Source organism: Dromiciops gliroides, chromosome 3 (assembly GCF_019393635.1).
Source record: "Dromiciops gliroides isolate mDroGli1 chromosome 3, mDroGli1.pri, whole genome shotgun sequence".
NCBI lineage: Eukaryota > Metazoa > Chordata > Mammalia > Microbiotheria > Microbiotheriidae > Dromiciops > Dromiciops gliroides.
The window spans coordinates 178,361,526-178,376,256 of NC_057863.1; the positions used below are offsets into that span (position 1 = coordinate 178,361,526).

General features: G+C 36.1%; 1 protein-coding gene across 2 annotated transcripts in view; it reads left to right on the top strand.

Moving 5' to 3' along the window:
• Positions 1 to 14,731, top strand: part of TFDP1 (transcription factor Dp-1) — a 143,426-nt gene that overhangs the window by 51,026 nt on the left and 77,669 nt on the right. For both annotated transcript variants that reach the window (XM_043997069.1, XM_043997070.1), the window contains exon 3: positions 13,215 to 13,281. In XM_043997069.1, coding sequence (XP_043853004.1) covers positions 13,215 to 13,281 — 67 coding nt within the window. The remainder of the gene's footprint in view (positions 1 to 13,214; positions 13,282 to 14,731) is intronic.

Here is a 14,731-nt window from a genome sequence, read left to right on the forward strand (position 1 = left end):
TCTATAATTTTCTTTCTCTGTTTTTGCTTTGCCTGGTTTTGGTATCACCACCATATTTGTGTCATAAAACGAATTTGGTAGAACTCCTTCATCTATTTTTCCAAATAATTTGTATAATATTGGAATTAATTGTTCTTTAAATGTTTGGTAAAATTCACCTGTAAACCCATCTGTCCCTGGGGATTTTTTCTTAGGGAGTTCATTAATGGCTTGTTCAATTTCTTTTTCTAATATGGGTTTATTTAAGGATTTTATTTCCTCTTCAGTTAACCTGGGCAGTTTGTATTTTTGTAAACATTCATCCATTTCATTTAGATTGTCAAATTTATTGGCATACAGTTGGGCAAAATAATCCCTAATTATTGGTTTAATTTCCACTTCATTGGTGGTAACATCACCCTTTTTGTTTTTGATACTGGTAATTTGGTTTTCTTCTTCTTTTTAATCAAATTAACCAATATTTTATCTATTTTTTTTTCATAAAACCAGCTCTTAGTTTTATTGATTAATTCTATAGTTTTTTTTGCTTTCAATCTTATTAATTTCTCCTTTAATTTTCAGGATCTCTAGTATCTAATTGGGGATTTCTAATTTGTTTTTTTTCTAGCTTTTTAAGTTTCATGCCCAGTTCATTGATCTCCTCTTTCTCTTTTTTATTCATGTAAGCATTTAGAGCTATAAATTTTCCCCTAAGTACTGCTTTGGCTGCATCCCATAGATTTTGGTATGTTGTCTCATTATTGTCATTCTCTTGATTGTTTCTATGATTTGTTGTGTGGCCCATTCATTCTTTAGAATGAAATTATTTAGTTCCCAATTGATTTTCATTCTACTTTTCCCTGGCTCTTTCTTACATGTCATTTTTATTGCATCATGATCTGAGAAGGATGCATTTACTATTTCTGCCTTTCTACATTTGACTATGATGTTTTTGTGCCCTAATACATGGTCAGTTTTTGAAAATGTGCCATGTACTGCTGAGAAAAAGGTATATTCCTTTCTATCCCCATTCAATTTTCTCCAGACATCTATCATGCCTAACTTTTCTAGTAATCTCTTCACCTCTTTCACTTCTTTCTTATTTATTTTTTGGCTAGATTTATCTAATTCTGAGAGGGGGAGATTCAGGTCCCCCACTAGTATAGTATTCCTGTCTAATTCCTCTTATAACTCATTTAACTTCTCCTCTAAGAATTTGGATGCTATACCACTTGGTGCATGCATATTTAATATTGATATTACTTCATTATCTATAGTACCTTTTAGCAAGATGTAATTTCCTTCCTTATCTCTCTCTTTTTTTTTTTTTTTTAGTAAGGCAATTGGGGTTAAGTGACTTGCCCAGGGTCACACAGCTAGTAAGTGTTAAGTGCCTGAGGCCAGATTTGAACTCAGGTACTCCTGAATCCAGGGCTGGTGCTCTATCCACTGCACCATCTAGCTGCCCCCTTATCTCTTTTAATGAGATCTATTTTTGTCTTTGCTTTGTCTGAGATAAGGATTGTTACCCCTGCTTTTGTTACTTTAGCTGAAGCATAATATATTCTGCTCCAGCCTTTTACCTTTACTCTGTGTGTATCTCTCTGCTTCAAATGTGTTTCTTGTAAACAGCATATTGTAGGATTTTGGTTTTTAATCCACTCTGCAATTCGCTTCCATTTTATAGCAGACTTCATTCCATTCACATTCACAGTTACTATTACTGACTGTCTATTCCCCTCCATTGTACTTTCCCCCCCTTCTTTCACCCTATTCCTCCTCACTGATGTTTTACTTCTTACCCCTGCCTCCCCTAATCTGCCCTCCCTTTTTATCACCCCTTCTCTCTTTTCTTTACCCTTTTCTCCCTTGTTTTTGTCCTCCCTTTTATCAGTCCCCCTCTTTCCCTTCCCCTTTTGCTTTCCTAAAGAATGAGCTTAGCTTCTTTATCCCAATGAACGTATATGTTATTCCCTCTTTGAATCAAATCTATTGAGAGTAGGGTTGAAACAATGTTCACCCCTCCTTCCTTTCCCTCTAGTGTAATAGGTTTTTTTTTTTCACCTCTTCATATGATATAATTTACCCCATTCCACCTCCCTTTTCCTCTCCTCCCCATAGACTCCCTTTTTAACCCCTTAATTTTCTTTGTATCATCACATCAAAGACAATTTATACTTATACCCTCTGTGTAAAGTCCTTCTCTCTTCCCAAATACATTTACAGTTCTTAAGAGTTATGAGTATTATATTCCCGTGTAGGGATATTAAGAGTTTAACCTAATTGAGTAACCTCCCCCCCCCTTTACCTTTTTAAATTTCTCTTGAGTCTTGTATGTTAATATCGAATTTTCTATTCAGTTCTGGTCTTTTCATCAGGAATGATTGAAAGTCCCCAATGTCATTAAATGTCCATCTTTTCCCCTGAAAGAGAATGAACATTTTTGCTGGGTAATAGATTCTTGGCTGCAATCCAAGCTCCTTTGCCTTCCGGAATATCCTATTCCACACTTTGTAGTCCTTTATTGTTGAAGCTGCCAGGTCCTGAGCAATCCTGACTGTGGCTCCATGATATTTAAATTGCTTCTTTCTGGCTGCTTAGAGTATTTTCTTCTTCACCTGATAATTCTGGAATTTGTCTACAATATTCCTTGGAGTTTTCTTTTTGGGGTCTTTGGAGGCGATTGGTAGATTCTTTAAATGATGATTTTATCCTCTGATTCTATGATATCAGGGCAGTTCTCCTTAATAATTTCCTGGAATATGGTGTCTAGATTATTTTTCTGGTCATGGCTTTCAGGCGGTCCAATGATTCTCAGATTATCTGTCCTGGATCTGTTTTCCAGATCAGTTGTCTTTCCAATGAGGTATTTCACATTTTCTTCTATTTTTTCATTCTTTTGATTCTGCTTGACTGATTCCTGGTGTCTCATGGATTCCTTATCTTCCAACTGTCCCATTTTAATTTTTAAGGCATTGTTTTCTTCAGTGAAATTATGCACTTTTTTTTCCATTTGGCCAGATGAATTTTTTAAGGAATTGTTTTCTGCAGTCAGTCTTTGTGCTTCCTTTTCCAAGCTGCTGATTCTTTTTTCATAGTTTTCTTGTTTTGCTTTCATTTCTCTCCCCATTTTTTCTTCTACCTCTCTCAATTGATTTTTGAAATCCTTTTTGAGCTCTTCCAGGAAGGCTTTTTGTTCTTGAGACCAATTCACCTTCCCTCGTGAGGCTTCACATGTAGGCAATTTGAGGGTATTGTCCTCATCTGAGTTTGCGTTGGCTTCTTCCCTATTGATACAGAATCTCTCAATGGAGAGTGCTGTTTTTTGCTTCTTACTCATTATTGCAGCTTATTTATTTATTTTTTAAGTTGAGGTCTGTTCTGGGGGGCACCAGGGTCCCTGTTTTGGGCTTCTTGTGCAGGGGTATAGGTGCTATGTGACCAGCTTTTTACTCTGAGGCCTTTATAGTGTGTGAAGTTTGCCCCTCTGCACTTCCTGTCTAAGCGCCTATCCTGTTTGTGGCCCTACAGCTGGCAACTTGCCCTCTCGGCTGGTGCAGGTAGGTTTTTCCACTGTCCTTCTTGGCCACCAGATTTTTGAGCCAGTTTCCAGGGGCCTCAGTTGTTTGGTTGTGGCCCACAACTCCTGCTGACTTGCCCCAACCCCCTTGGCGCTGGGCTGCTGCCCTGCGCTTGGCCTCCCTTTTGCCCAAGTTAGACCGACCTTTTCCTGAAGTCTTCTTAATTATCTCTGGTTGGAAGACTGTGTCTCTCTGTCTCTTTTCAGGTTCTGTAGTTTCAGAATCTGTGCAGAGGCTTGATTTAATGTTCTTTTTGAGGGAACAGAAGGAGAGTTCAGGCAGCTTGCTGTTTCCTCTCCGCCATCTTGATATAGTACTTCTAATGAGGATGTGGAGAATTTACTTGGCTAGATATTTGTTAATCTGTTCTTGGAGACTTTAAATTGAAAAGGGAGGTTGAGAGAGTTTCCAAAGTAAATAATGAAAAAGAACAATAGTAATTTGAAGGAGAAAATAACCACACAGTAGAAAAATAACAGTCAAGTGGATCCCAGATGTTAATTAATGAGCAGTGTCAGTTGGCTGTCAAAACTCATTTATTACACTTCCTATGAACTAGGTACCATGTTAAGCACTGGAGATACGAAGAAAGTCAAAAGACAGCTTTGTCCTCAAGGAGTGTATAGTCTAATGAGGGAGATAGTGTAAAAATAACTGTGCATATAAGATACACACAGTGTTTTTTCAATGGTAATTTGGGAGGGGAAAGCTGAGTGTTTGAAGGAAGCCAGGGAAACTAAGAGGCAGAGGTAAGGTGTGGAGCATTCCTGATCTTTGAGACAACCAGTGGAAAGGAATGGCGACTACAGGTGGAGAGGGCCTAGGTAGCCAGCTTGTGGAGAAGAGTAAAGTATAAGAAGACTCAGAAGGTAGGAAGGGGCTGGTGAATGAAGAATTTTAAATGCCAAACAGAAGAATTTAGAGGTATATTGGGAGCCACTGGAGCACATTGAGCAAGGGGTGGTTAAGGTCAGATATATACTTAGAAAAGTCTTGTTGGAAGCTGATTGGAAAAGAGAGTGTGGAGAGATTTGAGGTTGGGAAACCAGTCCAGGTGAGAGGTGATGAGTATCTGAAGTTGGGTTGAGGTTATGTTAGTGGAGAGAAGGGGATGGAAGTGAGAAGATATTGTGAAAATAGACATGGTAAAATTTAGAAGTAGATTGGATATATAGAGTATCACAGTTGTTGAGGATGACAACAATGTTTTGAGCTTAGATGACTGGGAGGGTGGTGAGGCTTTCTATAGTTAAAGGTAAGTTGGGAAAAGGGGAGGGTTTGGGGGAGGAAGGTATGAGTTATATTTTGGATATATTGAATTTCAGATGGCTATGGGACATCCAATTTGATACGTCCAAAAGGCAATTGGTAATGTTTGAGTAGCTGAGGAAAGAGACCAGGGCTGGATATATAGACCTGCATAGAGATGATAATTGAATTCATAGGAGCTGATTAGGCCATCAAGTGAAAGAGTAATGGGTAATAAATAAAGTGAGTTAGAAAGAAAACAAATGGGTATTGCCAGTGTAACTTCTGAGTAAACTGACTGACAGTGGAAGATTCTAACGTTCAAAAGGAACAGTATTGAGTGAAATAGTGAATAATCTGAGAGAGGAAATATGATGGAGATTTAATATGTGATTAAAAGAAGGAGAAAAAGAGAGACTGTGGTTAAAAAGATCTTAGTGTAAGGGGGTAAAAAAATCCTAAGAGGGATATAGTTTTGTAAAAAAACAAAAACACTAGACTGGGAAACTGAGGATTTGCTTTCTTATCTTGGCTCTGCTTCTAATTACCAGTTTGGTCTTGGGAAAGTCCCTTAGCTTTTTGGACTCTAATTTACTCCTGGAAAACTGGACAAGGAAGATTGGACCAGAGGATTTATAAGGTACCATCCAGCTTGAAATATTTGTATAATGCTTTGGACCATAGTTCAGACAGCTTGTCGAGAAATGTAATGTAATTGGCAAAACTGGCTCTGTGACAGGACATAGTTGTAATGAGTGACTTTGGCTCCTTTGATATTTGCTGAAGGTTTCTCTTAAAAGCAGAGCAGCTGAAAATCAGCAGGTAATGTTAGACTGAGCTCTGAATTAGGATTCAGAGAACCTGGTTTCAAATTGTGTTTTAAAAATTGCATTGGACAATAGAATGAAGTTCCAAGGAGACCTTGACAAGTCAGAAGAAATAAGATGAAATTTAATAGAGATGAATGTAATGTCCTACATTTGGATGTTGCAAAAATCAGTTTCACAAGTATAAGATAAAGTAACTAGACAGCAATTTTTATGAAAAAGATCACTTTGATGAGCTGAAAGCTCAGTATGACTAATGGGATCTGGCAGGAAAAAAAAAGCCAACTCAGTCTTAGACTGAAATAAGAGAGAGGCATATTACATACATATAGTGAAGGAGGTGACAGTCTCACTGTACCCTGGCCTTGTCAGCCCACTTCTTTAATACAATTTGGGTGCTATATTTTAGAAAAAGCATTTTAAAAATGGAGCATGAAAAGAGAAGCAATGGATAGGATTGTGAATGTTGTAGAAGGGAGCTTAAGACCTTTCAAGAACTGGTTGGAATGGTTAATGTGGAGAGGCATGGGTGGAGATAGAATTCCTATCTTTAAGTATTTCAAGGATTGTTGCAGGGAAGACAGATTAGAAGTGTTATAAAGGGCAGAGGGAGAAACAGTGAGTCCAAGTAGAGAGCTAGCTTAAGCTTTTTTTTTTAGGCTTCTTTTAAAAAAAGCTTTCTAGCAATCAGAACACCCAAGACTGAACGAATTAGGCCACTAGAGGGTGGGACCCTAACTTATTTACTTGAAGGTACTGTTACCTTTCTGATCTTCTGAGAGTTCATAACATTGTCTTGACTCTTTTCACTCTTCCTCACCCTCCATCTCCTGCACTTTGCCTGATCTTGCTGTTTTTACCATCCTTCACTTAAATAATATTCCTAACAGGGCCTGACCATGTCACCCCTACCGTACCCTCCTCCAGGATCATATATCAAATACTTTGGCTTTTAAAGCCCTTCACAATCTGGCCCTTTCAGTCTTTTCCAGTCTTCCTACACTAAATTCCTCTCTCTGTACTCTATGATCCAGTGTCACTGGCTTTATTGCCCAGGCTTCTCACACAGGACACTCCATCTTTGCACTTGATGCCTTTTCACTGCCTGGAATATTTTCCTCACTTAATTCCTGGCTTTCTTCAAGGCTCATCAGGTAAAATCCCACCTTCTGCCGTACTTCCCTCCATTCTTTAGCCCCTGCAGCAGACTTCTAGTTCAGCCCTTTGAAAATTACTTCTCATTTATACTGTATCTGTCTTAAGTGTACATAGTCGGACATTGTATCCTCATTAGAATGTGAGCTCCTTCAGGATGATGATCTGTTTTCTCCTTTCTTTGTATTCTCAGTACATATCACAGAGGAAGTATATAAATGCTTATGGTTGGTGGTGATTATGATGATGGTGCTCTGCCCAAAGGAAGTCTGACCACATATGCAACTGGAACTATACATAATCTCCTGTGTCTCCAATGAAAGGAGAGAGTTCCATTTTCTCATCTTTTCAAGGCCAAGTTCGCCATCATAATTAGTTTTCACTTTTTTGGTTTACATGATTGTAGTAATTGTGTGTGTATGTAGTATATATTGTGTTTATATGTCATGTATATATAGCATACATGTGTATATAGTGAATATATATAGTTTACACATTATTTGTATATATTGTGCATATACATACATATATGCTATATATAATTTTAGGCAATCTGATAAGTGTGAGGTGGTACTTCAGTTTTAATTTGCATTACTCTAATCAATAGTGATTTAGAGCATTTTTATATGACTTGATAGCTTTAATTTCTTCTTCCAAAAACTGCCTGTTCATATCCTTTGACCATTTATCAATTGGGGAATGGCTCTTATTTTTTTATAAATTTAGCCCATTTCCCTATGTATTTGGGAAATAAAGTCTTTATCAGAGAAACTTTCTTTAAAAATTTTCCCCAGTTTCCTATTTTCCTTTTAATCTTGGCAGTATTAGCTTTGTTTGTGCAAAAGCTTTTGAATTTCATGTAATCAAAATTATCCATTTTACTTCCTATGATCCTCTATCTCTTGTTTGGTCCACAAACTTATCCCTTATTCATAAATCTGATACATTTTTCTAGGCTCCCCTAATTACCTTATTATATCACTCATGTCTAAATCATGTATCTTGGTGTATATGGTGTAAAATGTTGGTCTGTGCCTAGTTTCTGCCAAACTCCTTTTGTGTTTGCCCAACAATTTTTGTCACATGGTGAGTTCTTGTTCTCAAAACTTGAATCTTTGGGTTTATCAAATACTGATTACTATGGTCATTTACTACTGTGTGTTTTGTACTTGATCTATTCCATTGACTCACTATTCTGTTTCTTAGCTAGTATCAGTTTGTTTTGATGATTACCAGTTTGTAATATAGTTTAAAATCTGATATAACTGGGCCACCTTCCTTCACATTTTTTTTTCATTGCATCCTTTGATATTCTTGACAGTTTGTTTTTCCAGATGATTTTTTTGGGTTATTTTTTTCAAGTTCCATAAAATAATTCTTTGGTAGTTTGATTGGTATAATACTGAATAATTCATTAACTTACATAGAATTGTCAGTTTTGTTATATTGACTTGGTCTGGCCTTGAGCAATGAATATTTCTCCAATTGTTAAGCTATTTATTTTTATTTATTTATTTGTGTAAAAAGTGTTTTGTAATTATGTTCTTATAGTCCCTGGGTTTGTCTTGGAAGTGAGACTCCCAAGTCTTTTATATTATCTGCAGTTATTTTAAATGGTGTTTTTCTTTTTCTCTCTTCCCTGCTGGGTTTTGTTGGTCATATATAGTAATACTGATGATTTATGTGGGTTTGTTTTATATGGTGCAACATCGCTGAGGTTGTTAATTGTTTAACTAGTTTTTTAGTTGATTATCTAGAGTTCTGTAAGAATACGATTAGATTATTGGCAAAGAGATAGTTTTGTTTCCTCACCTCATTTCTATGCTTTCCGTTTCTTTTTCTTATTTTATTGTTGTAGCTAGCATTTCTTTTTCTTTTTTTTCTGGTGAGGCAATTGGGGTTAAGTGACTTGCCCAGGGTCACACAGCTAATAAGTGTTAAGTGTCTGAGGCTGGATTTGAACTCGGGTCCTCCTGACTCCAGGGCCGGTGCTCTATCCACTGCGCCACCAAGCTGCCCCTTGTAACTAGCATTTCTTATACAATATTGAAAAATAATGTAATTAACAGACATCTTTGCTTTATTCCTGATCTTATGGAAAAGGCTCAAGTTTATCCCCATTAAAGACAATGCTTGCCCTTGGTTTTAGATAGATACTACTTACCATTTTAAAGAAAACTCCATTTATTCCTGTGTTTCTGATAGGAATATGTTTTTTGTCAAAAGCCTTTTCTGTATCAAAATAAATATTATTATTATAATTATTTGTTTGTTTCTGTCTCAAAATAAATATTATTATTATAATTATTTGTTTGGTTCATTATACTTATAGGTTTCCTAATATTGAACCAGCCCTGCATTCCTGGTATAAATCTAGTTTGGCCATAGTATATAATCTTTATACTAAAATCTTCCTAGTAATTTATTTAAAATTTTTTCCATCAATATTTATTAGGGAAATTAGCCTATGGTTTTCTTTTTCTGTTTTTACTCTTTCTGGTTTAGGTATCAAGACCATCTTTGTATCCATTTATCTGGTCCTAGGTTTCCCCCCCACCCTCCAGGGAAGTAATTTATGGTTTTTTCATTTTCTTTTTCTAAGATAAGGCTATTTAAATATTCTATTTCTTGTTCTGAGCAATTTACATTTGTAAACATTCATCCATTTCATTAAGTTTATCAGTTTTACTTGCATTGAATTGGGCAAAATAGCTACTAATAATTGCTTTTATTTCATCTTCAGTGGTTGTTAGTTCATCTTTTTTATTTTTGATACTGATTATTTTTTAAAAATCAGTCATTTATTTTATCCCCCCCCAAATCTAGCTCCTAGTTTTATTTATTAGTTTTATTTTTAAAAAACTTTCCATTTTGCTAATCTCTTCTTTGATTTTTAGAATTTATATTTTGGTGTCTAATTTAGTGTTTTGAATTTGCTGATTTTCTAAATTTTTAGTTGCTTGTTCAATTCATTTATCTATATTTTTCTTTTTTATTAATGTAGGCTTTTAGAGATACAAATTTTCTCCTACTTCTTTCGCTGCACCTTACAAATGTTGATATGTTGTCTCATTGTTTTACTTCTCACAAAATTATTGTTTCTACAATATGTTCTTTGAGTCAGTCATATTTCAGGTTATTTAGTTGCCTATTAATTTATGCTTCAAAGGTCCTTTGTTGAATGTGCTTTTTCTTGCATTATGGTCAGAAAAGGATGCATTTAATCTTTCTGCTTTTCTGCATTTGTTTGTGAGATTTTTATTACCTAATTCTTGATCAGTTTTTGTGAAGGTACCATGCATGGCTTCGCGATAGGGATAGTCTTTGTGTCCACTCATATTCTCCAGAAGTCTATTTTTAATAAAATTCTATTTATCTCCTTAACTTCTTTCTTGCTTATTTCATGGTTAGACTTACCTATGTCTAAGAGGAACAAATTGTGATCCCTCACTGTTAATTTTACTGTTTATTTCCTCCTGTAACTTATTTAATTTTTCCTTTATTTGAATATAATGCTATTTGGTGCATACATGTTCAGTATTGATGTTAATTCATTTTTGGTAAAATATAGTTTTTTGTTTATCTTTCTTAATTAGGTCTATTTTCGCTTTTTCTTTTGATCTTAATTGTCAACCCTATCCTTTTAAAATTTCAGCTGAAGCTTAATAGATTTGCTCCAGCCCCTTATTTAACTGTCTGTTTCAAGTGTGCTTCTTTCTAATAACATATTGTTGGATTTTGTTTTCTATCCTCTTCCATCTTTTGGGATGAACTTGTCTCAGTTCTCTTCACAGTTATGACTATGCATTTCCCTTCATCCTATTTTCATTACACTTTTCCTTCTCTTTTGATACCCTTTCCCTGTTTTAAGAGTCTATTTTGTTTCTGATAGTCTCCCTTTATCTGCCCTCACTCTGACCTCTCTGTCTCTTTTGCATTTTGAATTCCTACCCAGCCTTTAAAGCCCCAAAAATGCTGCTTCCTTAATGAGACCTTCCTTAATTTTTCTTTCCTTTCACCAAAGCCTTTGTTTTATATCCCTCTAATTTAACTTATATTTGTATTATTTCTCTATTTCAGCTTCTTTTTATCTCTGTTATAATTCATACTCTTTGTTTTCATAAGTCTTATCCCCTACTGGTTGCAATATTGACATCTGGTGATGACCTTCTATAGAGTCTTGAGTTGTTGAAAAAGAGTGTTGGCTATGACCAGCAAGTTATCTCTTTGCAGTCAAAGGTGGGGAAGCTCTATGCAATCGGTTCAATCAAAATCTGGAGCTGATGGTGGCTTCTTAGTACAAAACTTAGACTCAAATTTGGTATTACCTAAACTACATTTCTTATGAATATGAAGCAGAAGTGATGAATAGATTTAAGGGTAGCTAGAGTACCTGAAGAACCATGTCTTGCAATATTGTACAAGTGGCAGCAACAAAAAACATTTCAAAGAAAAGAGCAAGAAAGCAAAATGTCTATCTGGTGAGGCCTTTACAAATAGCTGAGGAAGAAGGGAAATGAGAAAGGGAATGCAGAATTCTAGAGAACAGCCAGGAGAGATAAGAAGGTTTTTTTTTTCTTTTTTTTTCTTTTTAATTGAGGCAATTGGGGTTAAGTGACTTGCCCAGGGTCACACAGCTAGTAAGTGTCAAGTGTCTGATGCTGCATTTGAATTCAGGTCCTCCTGAATCCAGGGCTAGTGCTTTATCCACTGCACCACCTAGCTACCCCAATCCAATGCTTTTTCAATTCAAGTGTCTGAGGTCGGATTTGAACTCAGGTACTTCTCACTCCAGGGCCAGTGCTCTATCCACTGCACCACCTAGCTGCCCAGAAGGTTTTCTTACATGAGCAATGCAGAGAAATAGAAGAAAACAATAAAATGGCAAAGACAAAAAATGAAGAGATAGTGAGGGAACAAATGTTTCATGTAAAAATATGGGCATGGTAAAAGATGAAAATGGTAGGGACTTAACCAAAGTAAAAGAGTGAGAAGAGGTGGTAGAACACACAGAATTATATGAGAAAGATTTTGGCATCACTGATAAAGGGGATGGTGTGATTACCGATCTAGAAACAGACATCCTAGAGAATGACGTCAAATGAGCCCTAGGAAGCATTACTTACAATAAGACTAGTGGAGATGATGGAATTCCTAAGATTGGATAAGGAATATAACAAGGTTATATATTGTCACCTTATTTAACTCATAAGCATGGTACATTATGTGAAATGCTAGGCTGGACAAATTAAAAGCTAGAATTAAGGTTGCCAACAGAAATACCAACAGTCTCAGACGTGCCAATGCCAATCTGATGGCAGAAAGTGGAGAAGAATTAAGATTCCTCCTGTACAGTATTGCAAAATGTAGAAGCTGGCTTGCAGCTTTAATATAAAAACAAAACTAAGGTCATGGTATTCAGGCCCATCACTTCCTGACAAATAGAGGGAGAAGAAATAGAAGCAGTGTTAGATTTAATATTCTTGAGCTTAAAGATCCCTTTAGATGGCAACTGCAGCCATGAAATTAAAAGACACTTGCTCCTTGGAAGGAAAACTATGGCGAATCTGGACAGCATACTGAAAAACAAAGACATCATCTTGCTGACAAAGGTTTGTGTAGTAAAGACTATGGTTTTTCCAGAAACAGTTTATAGCTGTGAGGGTTGGACTAGAAGGAAAACGGAGCGCCACAGAACTGATGCTTCCAAATTGTGATGTTAGAGAAGACTTGAGAATCTTTTGGACAACAAGGATATGAAATCACAGAAGTTAATTCAGATTATTCACTGGAAGGTTAAATACTTAGGCCACATAATGAAAACAGGACTCATTGGAAAAGACCCTGATGTTGTGAAAGATTGAAGACAAAATGAGCAGGGGATGGCAGAGGATGAGATGGATAGAGAGTGTCATGGGAACAACGAACGTAGGCTTGGACAGACTTTGAAACGTAGTGGAGGACAAAAGGGACCATACATGCTATGGTCCGTGGGGTCACAGAGTCAGGTATAACTGAACGACTGAACAACCCAAACCGCCTTACTAATATATAAACTCAATAAGAGCAAGTATCAGGTCTTATTTCTTGTTTGGGAGGTGTGTGTGTGTTTGGGGGGGGGTGAGGCAGTTGGGATTAAGTGACTTGTCCAGGGTCACACAGCTAGTAAGTGTCAAGTGGCTGAGGCCAGATTTGAACTGTGGTCCTCCTGAATCCAGGGCCAGTGCTTTATCTACTGCGCCACCTAGCTGTCCCATTTTTGCATTTTTTTTTGCAAAATAGTGATTCAGTGAAGTACTTTGAAAATCAAATGACTATTTTGAATTTTAATAATTTTATATTTGTGTTGGTTTATTAAGATTTCATGTCCTTTAACTTTGTAGTTTTTGTACATTGTGAACATACACTTTATCTTCTTTTACAGGCCGGCCTAATTGAAGCAAATGGAGAGCTAAAGGTTTTTATAGACCAAAACCTCAGTCCTGGAAAAGGTAAGAAGCCCATTTTGAAAATAATTTTCATTAAAAATTCATTTATTAAATAACCATTAAACTTTATTTAGTTTTATACCTATAGTAATGAAAATTACTTGAATTTTTATGAAATAATATATATTTTATATAATTCTCATTAAATAACCGTCCCTTCTGTCATCATTTTACATAAGAGGAATACAGAATCATTGAAATTCAGAACTGACCATTTTATGTTTACCAAGTAGTTTGTCTTTATTTCTTGGGTTTATTTAATGATCAGTAGTATGCATTAAATCATTTCGGTTGGTACCCTTTGGTAATCCTGTGCTGGAGAGCAATGAGCCACTTTCCTTGGACTTACCTAATATGCAGATGGAAATACTAGCTCTACCCCAATATCTGTTTTCACTAAGACCAAGACCAAAGCTGTGCCACATTGGAATTGTCACTGGCCCAATCAAAATTGGATAGGGCATCACTACATTCACTGTTGAAATGGCCAATTTAAGAGCTTAGTGATGCAATGATGTCATAGACCAATGTGGCTCAATCATTTTGTTTGTAGGTCCATATTGATTCTAGAATTTTGATATTAAAACTATTAAAAAATTTAATAATAACTTTTTTTAGTGAAGTTCCATGTGTAGCAATGCTGAATTTGGAGTCAGGAGAGACTGGGGTTCAGATTTTGGCTCAAATACTTAACAGATACTTAACAATTGCAAAACCTTAAGGAAATCTCTTTGCTCATTTGTAAAGTGGGAGCAATGATATTTGTATTATCTTATTTATTTACATGGTTGTTGTGAGGAAATGTTATGCGAACTTCATAATTCCGTATAAGTATAGTTTTTATCTTATTTAAGAAAATTAGTTTGAAATTGCCTGATACTATCTTTCTTACTGATTTCCAATTTACTTGCAAAAAGAACTCACCAAGGCCTTTTCTCAATACAGTTCTGTAAGCACCTACCCGAAATCAACAGCATGATGTGCTTTTTGAATATTATCTCATTTTAATCTCACCACAACCATATGCTGTTATTACAGTTGAAGAAATTGAGGTATTCACATACCTCTTCAGTGCTTAAAGACCCTGATGTTTCATCCATTTTTATATCTCTACTGTTGTAAATTTGAACCCTTTTAGACTTTAATCCTTTTGAGTTTCTGGTACTGTTGACCTCTCTCAAGCTTACAGCTTGAGGTGGTTTGCAGGTGAATGATCTAGTTTGTTGCTGGGTGACCTACATGGATGACTTTAAATCATGTTAGGACATTAGGAGCGCTTAAGCTGGCATACCCTTCAAAAACTCAGTTGCCTCCATAATTTGTTGAGACATCAGAGAGGACTTCAATGGACTTCTTTCCTTTGTGACTGGCCTGTCTAAATAATGTCCCATTAGACTGAGTTCCTTGAAGGTAGGGAATGTTGTTTGCCTTTGTGTCTTTACCACTTGACGTT